This window comes from Leopardus geoffroyi, chromosome E1 (genome assembly GCF_018350155.1).
Source record: "Leopardus geoffroyi isolate Oge1 chromosome E1, O.geoffroyi_Oge1_pat1.0, whole genome shotgun sequence".
Lineage (NCBI taxonomy): Eukaryota > Metazoa > Chordata > Mammalia > Carnivora > Felidae > Leopardus > Leopardus geoffroyi.
The window spans coordinates 2806549-2819617 of NC_059330.1; the positions used below are offsets into that span (position 1 = coordinate 2806549).

Consider the following 13069-nt stretch of genomic DNA (forward strand, 5'->3'; position numbering starts at 1 on the left):
AAGGCTTGTGAAGAATCGGTATAGTTATCCAGGACGGATGGAATGATACTGGACCAGAGTGGAATAAGAAAGTGGACGCGGTCCGTGGGTTCAAGCCCTGCGTCGGGCTCTGGGCTGATGGCTCAGAGCCTGGAGCCTGTTTCCGATTCTGTGTCTCCCTCTCTCTCTGCCCCTCCCCCGTTCATGCTCTGTCTCTCTCTGTCCCAAAAATAAATAAACGTTGAAAAAAAAATTAAAAAAAAAAAAAGAATTAATAAACAGCAGGCGTTTAGGTCTGTCCTGTCACTTTTCCATGACCTTGGTTCCCAGCAGCTTACTCTGCAGAGGTCACACAAAAGTGAGTTTTAGAACCACCCTGTGGCCGTAGGAGGTACTGCTGATGACATGGCGTGTCCTTCACTGGTGGCGGTCCACTGGCTCCAGGGCTGGAACCCACACATCCTAACCTTTGATTTGATCTGGTCAGAAAAGAGCTTGGGGGCCGGGGCGGGGGGGGGGGGTTGGTTATCATGGAAAGACTCAAACGTATGTACAAATAAAATAGTATGACGAACCCCGTTTGAAGCCTACCATTCTGCTTCAAAAATACCACCACGTGGCCAAACTTGTTTCAGAGGGACTTCTCTCTCCCTCTCAGCCCCACTAGGTTATTTCGAAGCAAATCCCAGACATCACCGAATAGCTGACATTGCCCAATATCCACTGGCAATATCCACGTATATATGATGAAGTCCACACGCTGAACTTGGTTAATGTGTCTCTTTCGTCTTTTTTTTTTTTTTAATCTTAGATTCTTCCTCCTCCCTCCCCACTCCTCCTTGTCTCCTTTTCTTGCAATTTCTCTGTCGAAGGCACTGGGCCATGTGCGGGCAGTGTTCTGGTCTTCTCATTTAACATGTTCCTCTGTGTCCTGCGTTTCCTGTAAACTGGTCGTTAGATCGAGCATACCCGCCAAGAGTGGCCAATTCCTTGCTTTTAGGATCATCGCGAACGGACAGATTTAACATCTTTTGTGGCTTTTGTGAGGCAGCAGCTACTCGGCTTTGCTCAATTGTTTTGAGGAAGGAAATAAAAGTCCTGTGTTGCCAGATTCCTGGGGGTTTTGTTGTTGTTTTAAGAGAGGCCAGAAATCCAGTTTCTTACTCCAGTTATAAATGTGAGTATCCAACTTAAAAGTGAAAAAAAAAAAAAAACTGAGAAGGGGGAAAAAAATGACAAGAGTACACAAGCCTCAAGCCACCAGCTTTCAGCCTCTGGATCAGTGCTGCCCAGCAGAACTTTCTATGATAATGGAAATATTTCGTATTGTCTCTGTCCAGCGTGGTAGCCGGCTACTGAACACTTGGCTAGTGGGGCTACGGAACTGAATTTTTAAATTTCTACTTAATTTCTTTTTTTAAATGTTTATTTATTTATTTATTTTGAGAGAAAGAGAGAGAGAGAGAGAGCATGCTCTAGCACGAGCAGGGGAGGGGCAGAGAGAGGGAGAGAGAGAATCCCAAGCAGGCTCCCTGCAGTCACCATGGAGCCCAACTCCGGGCTTGAACCCACGAACCATGAGATCATGACCTGAGCTGAAATCAAGAGTCAGATGCTTAAGCGACTGAGCCACCCAGGTGTCCCTCAACTTAATTCGAATGGCCCCATATTGAACAGCCACTCTAGTGGCTACCATATTGAACAAGGCAGATCCGGACAGAATCATCTGTTGATTTCTAAAGTTTGGAAACTGGTGGGATACACGGAAGACTTAACTGTCAGAGAGTATTCTGGATGGTGACGCTGGGCGGATAATACCTCACACCTGCTGCAGGACCTTTCTGAACGTAGAGATCAAGTCCAAGCTCCCCAGTACCATATTCACCGACCCGACTTCCCTTTCTAGCAAAAATTTCCACTTCACCCCATGTCCTTCAGCTACTCAGACACGTCTCCTTCCTCTACAAAGCAGGCTCTCCCCTACTCTGGTGCTTCTGCCAAAGCGATTCCTCATTAATTTCACAAATGCTTATTGAATACACACTCTACTCCAGGAATTGTATGGGGTTCCTTCTCTTGAGTAACTTAGGATGTGGTGAGGGAAACAATCAAGGAAACAATTACAAATAGTGTTTTAGGGCGCCTGGGTGGCTCAGTTGGTCAGGCGTCCAACTCGATTTTGGCTCAGGCCATGATCCCCGGCTAAAGCCCTGCATCAGGCTCCATGCTGAGTGTGGAGCCTGCGTGGGATTCTCTCTCTCCTTCTCTCTCTGCTCCTCCCCTGATCACACACACACACACACACACACACACACACACTCACACTTCCTCTCTCTCTCTCAAAATAAATAAACGTTTTTTTAAAAGTAGTGTTTTAAGTTATCTTGGAGGAGACACATCAAAGGCCTCTTCCTCCAGATTGGAGTGGGGGAGTAGGGAGGAGGGAGCTTCTGAATTGAGTGTTGGCGGGGGGGGGGGCGGGGGGGGTATGTAAGGGTCAACCAGGTAAAGAAGGATCAGCAGAGAGAGTTGGGACCGACGTGGCATGTAAGCCTCTGTAAATGAGTCAGCATGGCTGTCACATGGGAGGTGAGGAGGCAGTGGCTGAGGAATCACGCAAGGACCAGACATTAATAATAGCAGTCGTAGTAACTGAGCGATCATGACCACAGGCCCTGAGCACTTTATCTTAGCAAATGAACTAATAGTGATCCATTACAATCTTTACTGTTTTCCATATGGAGACACTGAGGCTCAAGGAGGTTCAATAACCAGCCCAAATTACATAACTAGGAAGTGGCAAAGCCTATACGTGAAACACTGGCAACATCCTCCCAGGGCCCTCTTAAGAAGTGTGCAGCCTTGGGGGCCCAGCCCATAAGTTAGGACTTAATCTCAAAGGTGCTGGGGCACTGACTGTAAGCCACAGTGTGATGGGATCAAGTTTGCATTTTAGAAATGCAAATCAAGTTTTGCAAAAACTCTTTGGCCATTCTGGAGGCAGAGACATCAGAAAGGAGTCTGTTACAATAATCCGGCAAAAGAGGAAGGGGGGGGGGCAGTGGAAGTGGAAGAATGAGGGCTGGCAGGAGAGTTCCGGAGGAAAAGGAATGGACAGGACTTGGTGACTGGAAATGAGAAGGAGGGAGAGGGAAGAGACGGGATAAGACACTGGCGGTGAGCCCTGAAGGACTGGGAAGGAGGGATGACAGGGTCCAGTGAAGGTGCCCGGCAGGGGCTGGCCGTCTGAACCCAGACGTGGGAGCAGGCTCCAGGAGCCCTCAGCACACAGATGGCTGACTTTAGAGAAAGCGTGTAGTGTGAAGAGAGGAGACAGAACTCGGAATTAAAAGGACAGAAAAAGAGACTGGGGGTGGGGATGGGGAAAGGCAGGAGAGGAATGTCATGACAACCAAAGGAGAAGAAGGCTCTTAAAAGAAGATGTTGCCTTGAGTCAAAGCCAGGCCCTAGAAACGTCCATGGGCTTTGACATCACTGTGGTCCCTGTGACTTTCAGAAGAGCCACTGTGCCCAATGTGCAGACATTTGACTTGGAAAGGAGAGAGTGAGACACAGCATGACCTCTTTCGCCATGTTGGCCTGTTGAACCCCTCTCCTCCGTCAAGAGGCAAACGGGGGGGGGGGGGGCTCTGCTAGCTTCCGGTGCCCCTCTCTAGAAGTTCCCTGCTCCTTCTCACCTGGAGAGCTCTAAAACATACTGATGTTTATGGTGATGGAAATCAGAACAGTGGTTGCCCCTGGGAAGGGACCGGGGAAGAACTTTCTGGGGGTGGAGGAAATGTCCTACATCCTACATCTTAAATGGTTTGTGGGTTGAATTTATTACAACTGATCAGAACACACACTTCTGATCTGCGTGTTTCACTGCATGTAAATTATTCCCCAACCCTGTAACAAGTGACACAATTACGGAAGCTGGGGCTCTGCTCTGGACTTTTAAATCAGACCTCCGAGCCTGGGGCTGGGGCCGCGCCGGAAGGCCCCGCAGACGACGGTAAGGTGCACCCAGGAAGAGACGCAGGCTTGCAGGAGTTCGTCTCACCCACCAGGTGCCGGGGCTCCGGCAGCGCTCCCTCACGCTCCGCCAGGCGTCCGGCTTTCTACGGGATTCTTCGCACGTCTGTCTCCGCTGGGCTGTGGGCGGGCGGGGGAAGGGGGGGGGGCGGTCCCCGGTGACAGCTCGCGGCCACCTGCTCGCCCGCAGGACGACCGCTGCCCTGCCGGGCGCGCCGGGTCCCCGCAGGTCGCACGAAGCTGGCGCCGGGACGGCGCAGGCATCAACGCCACCGGAGTTTAGAAGCTCTGGGGGGGGGGGGGTCCCCGCTCTCAGTCCCCAATCGCCGGGTCCCCGGCCAGCCGCCAAGTGGCCATGGGGAGACCTGTCCACCTCCTTGGCCGGCCGACCTCGTGGCGCAACGGTAGCGCGTCTGACTCCAGATCAGAAGGTTGCGTGTTCAAATCACGTCGGGGTCAGCTCCTTTTCGCCGAGGCTTCCACCACTTTTATTTATTCGCCTCCCCGTCGTGACTCACTACCCCGGAGCCCCAGCGCCCAGGCTGAAGCGGCACCTCGTGGGGGCCGGGAGAGGAGGGCTCCTGGCGCCCAGTCCCGAGCCGCCCCGTCGGGGGAGCCCAGATCTCGCGGGCTCGTGCGCGCAGATCCGGGGACCGAGAGCCTGGGCGCGTGGCCGGGCTCCGGCGGACGGGCGCGCGCGGCGGGGCCCTCGGTTCGGCGCGCGGGAGAGAAGGTCGTTCGGCGGGCGGTCGCCCTGTGAGTCGTGCTCGCGGGGCTGCGCCGGTTCCCCGGGCGCGCGCTCCCTCGGCCACGTGGGTGGGCCCCGCGCGCGGGAGGACGAGTTCAGGCCCCAGAGAGAAGAGCGGAAGCCGCTACTTCGCAGACGAGGTGGCCGAGTGGTTAAGGCGATGGACTGCTAATCCATTGTGCTCTGCACGCGTGGGTTCGAATCCCATCCTCGTCGGCGTGCGGCTGTCGCAGCCAGGGTTCAGTTTTGTAATCTCAAGAATTTCTCTTGTTACCTCCTACCCGCCCCGACTCAATTTCCACGTCACCCCTGCGGCTTGTTCGTTTGTCCTCAGCCTTGGTTTTCGTCCCTTCTACTCCGTTTAACAGAACAGCCAGAGGTTGGTGCCAAGGGGCGTCTAGGCACCTGCCACGAACCTGTCGCGCACCTGCCGTGGAGCTGACCTGGCCAAGGAAAGAAGGTGCCATGTACTGGGCGGTGGGCGCCGTGGCTTAGTTGGTTAAAGCGCCTGTCTAGTAAACAGGAGATCCTGGGTTCGAATCCCAGCGGTGCCTCCATAGCCTACTGCTTTTGCAAGGTGTCTCAGGACATCCTGCCTGTGCAATTCCACCCCCCCCCCGCCCCCCTCCCCACCCTCCCAGGTCCACCACCGTCTGCCCGGGAATCCACCGGGAGGCTTCGGGCGGCGCTTTCCGCTTCTGACGTTTCCGGTTGGGATCGCGGACACCACTAGGTGCGGGCTCCCTACGCACATCCCGACCTGCAGCCGAGCAGGGAGTGGCATCTGTATTTACCCGTCACCCGTACTGCGCCTTGCTGTCGCTTCCCGAAGCGCCTGGTGATTCTGTTAATATCGTTTTCACGTCCCCCCCAAATGATCCTACCCATTTTCAAATTTTCCTACAGACAGGACGGACCAACAATATGAATTCTACATGGCTCCAGTTTGAGGCACTGGCACCAGCTGGCCGGTTAGCTCAGTTGGTTAGAGCGTGGTGCTAATAACGCCAAGGTCGCGGGTTCGATCCCCGTACGGGCCAGAAGCGGTTCCTTTCTTTTTCCTTTCCTTCCCTCTCCGTAAAACTTCGTACTGGTAATTTCTTGTTACCGGGGAAGGTTTGCAGAGCAACGTTTTGAATCCCAGAACTTTTCACACCCAAAATAGAAACGTATTGAGATTCCATCCAAGATGCTATTGCCTTGGGGGCGGGGGAGGAGGAAAGTTTCATAAAACTGGAGTTTTTTCTTATATCTCTATTTGTAACTCTCCTGCCCATAACCTGGGGGCTCCGGGATCTTACTGTATGAACTGTGAACAGAAGGCTTGCAGAGGTTGGGGCAAATAGGACACTGAGCAGCAGCATGTGGGAAACGGGGTCAGGAATGGAGGTAACAGGTGTTTCCAGTTTTCCCAGCCAAGAGGTCACCCAGTCCTTGCCTGTCCGCTTCAAGATCTAAGAGGACCCCTTCCCTACAGATCTAAGATCCCGCTTCAAGATTGAAGAGGACCCTTACAGATAGTGGGACACCCTGCTTGTGTTTCTGCTTTAATGGATCTTTGAGCCCACGTCTGTGTCTTGCACATCTCCTCAGATGGCAGGGCTGCCTAAGAGCAGGAGCCAGACTCTTGCCCAGGTAGCCTGGGACCCCCGCCCCTCTCCCAGCATCTGCCAGGAGAGCTCCGTGAAAAAGACCGACCCTCATCCCCGTTCCTTCAGCTTATCACCCCTGTGAGCCCACACAAACACACCTGAGCCTTAGCAGCAGGACTTTAATTCCACAAAAACTCAGAAAGCCAAAGCTGATTAGAACACTCCACAATAGGTGGGCTTCAAAACCAGCAACAATTCTGCCTGAACCCTGAGAGCAGCGAGACCCCTCCCACCTCACCCCCCTCTACCATGCAATGCATTCCGTCTAGCTCCACCCCGGGTCTGGCTGGGGAGGTGGGATGGTAGGGGGCCAGAGGGCAGAAGCAGGGGGTTACCCATCTGCGGATGTGCATCCTTGTCTGCATGGTGTGTGGCCAAGGACCACTCAACCTCCCACAGCCCCTGGCACCTGAGATGTGACCACGGGAATCAGGGTAGCCACAGTGGGGGCTGGGGCCTCCTCTGTTCTCCTTTCTGGACCACATATGGCAGTCACGTCTCCCAAGCCGAGACCTAAAGCCCTGGGTTCCCAGAGACGGTGCTCTAGCTGGAGAAGAGAGTTGAGAACAAGGTAGCTACAGATGGCCAACTTAATAGAAGCAGAGCATCATCCCCTCCCACCGGGGAAGGCTTCAGAACTTCCCCACATACACCTGAATAAGGCCCAGCGAGTGGTCGCAGGCCTGCTAAATGCATCTGGAAGAGCCTCCAGTATATAGGCCTCCCCTCGGCGGGCAGTTCCCACCAGGGCTCCTTGAGTCCTTAGGATCCTGCTGGGCCCCGGCTTGGCCAGCCCTGTCCTGCCCTCCCGGTCACTTGCACAGGGCCTCCAACACCTCCAGGGTGCGTCGGATATCCCGGACTTGGCGCGCCAGCCCCTGAACTGGCTGCAGCGCCCGCTCCAGCTCCTCACAGCGGGCCAGCAGGGTGTACATGCCCTTGATGCTCATGTCCACGGCTTCGCCTAGGGAGTCCACGGCGTCGCGGTAGGTCTGGATGCAGCCCACGCTCAGCGCTGTCAGCTCCTGCACCGCGCCACCCAGCCCGCGCAGCAGACGGTCCACCCTGCCGCCCAGCTCCCGACTCAGCCGCTCCAGGTCCCGCAGCACGTCGGGGTCGATGGGAGGAATGACGGGAGTCGGTGCGGGCGCCGCGCAGGGCCGCGCAGGGGCAGGGGGCGGGGGCTGAGGGGCGCCGCTCAGACGAATCTTGAGCTGCAGGTTGTTGGCGACGAAGTGGGTGAGGTCGCCATGGCGGCTCACGGTGCCTTCGAGCTCCAGGGGGCTGGAGATGGTGGCGCGGCGCCCGCCGCCCGCGCCGGGCTCGGCACCCCCTGCGGACCCGGTACCGCCGCACGCCCCGCTCAGCCCGTCCAGGCTGCGGCTGTCCTGAAGGCGGCTGGAGAACGAGCGGCCAGCCCTGCCAGCCGCCGCCGCCGCCTCCTCGTCTTCCTCCTGCGGCTCCACCTCCATCCCGCTGCCTCCCGGGCTCCCTCGACGGCAGCCGCTCTCGGATGCAAGCTCGTCCTCCGGTGGCTCCGGGTCCTTCAGCCGGGAGGACCCGTGGGGGTCGGGCTCAGGGCCCGGCGCCCCCCGGCGGCTACCCGGCCCGGACCGCGTCCCTCCGCGGCCGGGCTCGTCGTCCCGAGCCTCCCGCTCGGCCCGGTGGACGGCGCCGCGGCTGGAAGTCTTCGGGGACGCCCCGGGGTGGCGGCTCGCGCCCTCAACGTTCTCGGCCTTTTCCTGCCCAGACTCCGGGAGGCCTGAGGGCGGCTCAGAGGGGGTTCGGCCCGGCCCGCCGCCGAAGATCACGGCTTGCTGCTCCCCTACAGCCGGGAGGTCCGCCTCGGGCCCAGGCCGCCCCTGGGACGACTCCATGCCGCAGTTGGGGGCAGGAACCGAGAAACTGATCCGCCCCGGCTCAGGCGGCGTCGGCGGCGCCTTTAAGGGGCGTTGGTAGAGGCGCGCGATTGGCAGCCGGCTGACAATGGTCAGGACAGGAAGAGCACTCTGATTGGTCGCGACGACCAGGAAGTCCCGGAAGAAGAGCTGTTACTGAGCGGTCCAACCCACGTGAGAGCCGGCCGGGTGGTGCGAAGGCGGTGACAGCTGCCCTCGTCGCTCCGCCCCTTCGGGAGGAGGCGGGGCAAATCTTAAAGATCAAGGTTCCAAAATACGCGAGTCCTACGGGGCCCGGCTCAGACTCTTTCCACCCACAACTGTCACGCCCACATTTGTTGCTTAGCTGACCCACCGAGTGGGCACCAGAGATGCGACCCCTTAGAGAGCTTGTGGGGGACGAAAAGAGTCTGTCCTGCTTGGACCATCGGGATTGAACCACGCTTGGTCCATCAGGAGGGATGAAACCAGAATCCTCAGCAGAACTCGGATGGTCCGTTGCATCATCCTCGGCTCACAGACCTGGCACAGGAACTGGCCAGAGCGACTCCCGATGGACAACGAAGCAGGCTTACGGGCTTTCCTGTGCTTCTGACACTGTTCGCTGTCTCCGGCTCCCTCCACGTATGAGCATCTCTCTGCTTGGAGGATGGTGTGTGATTTTGCCACGAGGTAAAATATTTAATAAATGAATGGCTCAGCCTGAAGATCGGAGCCCTGATACCATTCTGATCCCAACTCTTCCTTCTCTTCCCTCCGCTGGTCTTGCCGGAGCCAAAATGCTGACTTCCTCACTGTTGCTCTGACACTGCCTCGGGGATTTACACTTGGTCTTGCTTTTTCTTTCCTTTTGTTTCCTTTTCTTTCCTTTTGTTTCCTTTCCTTTCCTTTTCTTTTTTCTCTTCCTTCCTTCCTTCCTTCCTTCCTTGGAAAATTTCAACCTCCTTCCTTATTCAAATACCACCCTTATTCAAATAACTCCCTGACCACCTGTTTAAAACTGCAGTCACCTTCCCCAGCAACTCCCTATTTCCCTTCCCTTCCTTTTGTGTATAGCCCTTATTGCCATCTAACACACTCTGTGTTTGTGGTTATTTTGTCTGTTTTGATCTGTATCCTCAGTGCTTAGCACGGTGCCCAGCATATGGTAGGTGCTTCATAAAGATGTATTCAGTAAATGACCCCAAACCATTAATTTCCCCTTTGTGACTTGAACACATTCAAGATGTGTTTCTGTCAATTGCACCCAGAGGCCTGATTAATAAACCATCAGCCCAATGGTCTACTCTAAACTTCTTCTTCCCCCTCTCTGGGACTGTTACCGCCACCCCCCCCCCCGGCTTCCCTTTACCCCTCATCAGGCAGGAGTTCTTTATTCAGCAAGTGATAGAAAAAAATGCAAATTGAACCAACAACAACATTAAAAGAAGGGGACTGTGCTGTGTCGTGCAATAATGGTCTCAAGACAGAGTGTGCATCAGAGAAGCCTGAATCCAATAGGCTAAATGACTCAAAGGACCTGGTTTCAGTCTCTGGGGGCAGCTTTATTCTCAGTTCGCTTCCTCATGGTGGCAACATGGCTATGTTGTTTGTCATTCTTCAGAGGTTGTACTAGTCTCTTTGGGCTCCTATAACAAAATGCCATAAACCAGGTGTCTTATACAACAAACATTATGGCTGACACTTCTAGAGTCTGGGAAGTCCAGGATGCCAGCTGATTTGGTTCCCTCTTCCTGTCTTCTCCAGGCATCTCACACCGCTAAGAGAGCTAGTTCTCAACTTCTTATAAGGCACTCATCCTATCATAAGGACTCCGCCCTTATGACCTCATCGAGACCCTAATTACCTCCAAAGGCCTCGCCTCCAAATACCATCGCATTGGGGGATGGCACCTCAACGCATGAATTTGGGATGGACAAAAACCTTCAGTCCATAACAGGGGTCATTTGTCAACGTTTTGGTCTCCCAAGATCTGAATCTCAGTGTTTAAGGACTCTCCCACCTCATCAGGCAGAGCCCTCCTCCCGCTACAGAGGCTGAGATGTCAAGCCACCCCTGTCTCCACTTTCCTGGCACATGGCTCCGGCTCCACCGTGGTCTACAGCAGTGGAATTTTCCCTGGCTGTTCAGACTCCAAGCCTCTTCCTTCTAGAGATTCCTACTGCTCCTATAGAGTTTGTGAACTACCCAGGACCCTCATAATAAAGTCCATTTGTGCTTCAATTGCACCGAATTATTTTTTGTTTCATGCAACCAGGAACCCTGAATGATAGGCTCCCACATCTTCCAGAAGGGGAGAAAGGAACAGCGTCCAGTAGGCCTCCCACAAGAAGAAGGATGCATCTTTCCCCAAAGCCCCAGTTCATCTCCCTTTGCAACTCATTGGCCTGAACTGGTTCAGATATCAATTTAGTCACACTGGCCGGGGTGTGATTGACTTAGGGCTGAGTATCCAGAAGCAATCACTGTAGCAAGATGACAAGAATCAACTTTTTAGGTTAAAACAGTTATGCTCCACCTAGAGCTAGGAGGGCAGGTCAGTTGCCTCCAAACCTGGCCGCTAACACCATGGGGGAGAGGGCAGGGGCCGTGGGGGAGCACCCACGGGATGTACATTAGGGGCCAGCGAGGTATGGCCCATGGGCCAAATCCAGCTCACGTCCATTTTTTTTTTTTCAGTTTATTCATTTATTTTGATAGAGAGTGAGAAAACGAGCAGGGGAGGGGCAGAGAGAGAGGGAGAGAGAGAGAATCCCAAGCAGGCTCCACACCATCAGCACTGAGTTCAAGCAGGGCTTGAACTCACGAACTGTAAGATCATGACCCCAGCCAAGATCAAGAATCTGATGCTCAACCGAGCGCCCCTCCCAGGCACCCCCAGTGAAGGCTTTTTAAAGTAAGACCAAAAGTCAGATACCATAAAGGAAACAGATGACAAGACTTGACAATATAATACTAGAAAATTCCAAGATAGAAAACCACCCAATAAACTACATTAAAAGACGAATTGTAGAGAGGGGAAAAAAATATCGGCCAAGTGTATGACAAATTGTTAATAGCCCTTGATCTTACAAGCAAATCAGCCAAAGATATATATATATATATATATATATATATATATATATATATATATATAACGGGAAGGTGGCCGAGGACTCCAGGGTCGGTAAATTCAGTAACTCCACAAAACCACCGAGGACCCTGGTTCTTTCCATCTTTATGTTCTATCGCTCTCTGTTAATCTTTTTAAAAGATTTTTATTTTTTAATTTTTTAATGTTTATTTATTTTTGAGAGAGAGAGAAACAGAGTGTGAGAGAGGGAGGAGCAGAGAGAGAGGGGGACACAGAATCCAAGGCAAGCTCCAGGCATCAGCACAGAAACCCACGGGGCTTGAACTCATGAACTGTTTGATCATGACCTGAGCCGAAGTCGGATGCTTAACTGAGCCACCCAGGCACCCCTCTGTCAATCTTTTTTTTTTTTTTTTTTCAATTTTAAAATGAAACCATGTAAAAAGTAATAAAATAAAATGAAATCACGTGTATGTAGTCGTACTCATAAACACACTAATCGAAAGTTATGCAACATTAACAGCAGATCCAAATACAAGCCAAGATAATCCTCTGCATTTTCCATTTCATCGAGCCTCAAAAATAACCAAGCTTTTAGTCCTTTTCTTGTACATTATTCTGTATGCACGTTCTCTGCATCTGATCGGATCCCCGGATGTTACCTCAGTTTTCTCTGTGACGTTCTCTGCGGGTATGTATCACGGGCTGCTGCTTTGGGGGTTGACAGTCTTTCTGGGTGTCCATTGATAGTCCCTCCAGATCCCAACCAGCCGATTCCCTACCCACGTAGCCCCGAGAAACTTCTCACTCTGTGCTTCGGGACAGATTACTGCCAATCTGTGTCGACCTCAGCTGTCCCCGTGGGCGCAGAATGTCTGCCACACATCCGGTTATCTCAGGAACTGGTTTCGCGGTATTAGAGGTCAGTTGGTCAGTCGGATCAATACCACCCAGTTCTGTTTCAAGCCACATCATTAGGAGACGGCGTGTGACACTCATACAGCTTTTCCAACTACTAGCCTCATTCATTCACGTGATCAGCTGAGGCGCACAATATATAAGTCTGGGTAGAAGGCGTGATGCCACAGATAAGACCAGACAGGGTTTGGAACTCTGCAGAGCTCGCTAAGGTACAAGGACCCTGAGGAAACGTGGCCTTTCTCTTCAACCTATTCCAAACGTAGAAATCCTTGGGATGCAGCCAGTGTGTGGGAATTTGAGAGAGCCAGCAGGGAAGAGGCAGAGAGGAAGAGATAGAGAATCCCAAGCAGGCTCCACACGGTCAGCCCAGAGCCCCATGCAGGGCTCGAACCCACAAACCACGAGATCGTGACCCCAACCGAAACCAAGAGCCCGATGCTTAACTGACTGAGCCACCCAGGCGCTCGAGACTGGATTTTTAAATCTAGTTACGACCGCACTTGAGAACAGACTGTTAGAAGCAAGGTAGGATTGTTATTTCCATCTTAAATGCTCATAAAGATTGAACAACACGGCCAAGGTCACATGACTAAAGAACAGTGGAGAAAGAACCAGAACTCAGGGGTGCTGGCCAGAAGCGAAAGCTCGTTCCTCCATAGAGCTCCCCCCACGGTGAAGGGAGCGGATCACTTCTTATTGGTCTTGCCAGTGCTCGCACCGCCCACAGAAATGCAGACCAGGAAAACACCAGATCCTCCCCCGC

At 53.5% G+C, this 13069-nt stretch overlaps 1 protein-coding gene, 4 non-coding genes and 1 pseudogene across 5 annotated transcripts; 4 read left to right on the forward strand and 2 right to left on the reverse strand.

The window, feature by feature from the left end:
* Window positions 1–4401: 4401 nt before the first annotated feature.
* TRNAW-CCA lies at window positions 4402–4473 on the forward strand. The gene has a single exon. It is a non-coding gene; the product is annotated as a tRNA-Trp (tRNA).
* Window positions 4474–4896: 423 nt separating this feature from the next.
* Window positions 4897–4978, forward strand: TRNAS-GCU. The gene has a single exon. It is a non-coding gene; the product is annotated as a tRNA-Ser (tRNA).
* Window positions 4979–5242: 264 nt separating this feature from the next.
* On the forward strand, window positions 5243–5316 carry TRNAT-AGU. Its single transcript has one exon. It is a non-coding gene; the product is annotated as a tRNA-Thr (tRNA).
* Window positions 5317–5728: 412 nt separating this feature from the next.
* Window positions 5729–5802, forward strand: TRNAI-AAU. The gene has a single exon. It is a non-coding gene; the product is annotated as a tRNA-Ile (tRNA).
* A 715-nt stretch (window positions 5803–6517) lies between these two features.
* Window positions 6518–9584, reverse strand: BORCS6 (BLOC-1 related complex subunit 6). Its single transcript, XM_045490314.1, has one exon. It carries the CDS (start codon window positions 8289–8291, stop codon window positions 7227–7229), a length of 1065 nt encoding a protein of 354 aa, XP_045346270.1. The 5' UTR covers window positions 8292–9584; the 3' UTR covers window positions 6518–7226.
* Window positions 9585–11776: 2192 nt separating this feature from the next.
* LOC123604358 lies at window positions 11777–12621 on the reverse strand (annotated as a pseudogene).
* Between the last annotated feature and the right edge of the window lie 448 nt (window positions 12622–13069).

Coding starts and splice junctions, on each gene's coding strand:
- BORCS6 (XM_045490314.1), bottom strand. CDS start 8,291: ATGGAGTCGTCCCAGGGGCGGCCTGGGCCCGAGGCGGACCTCCCGGCT.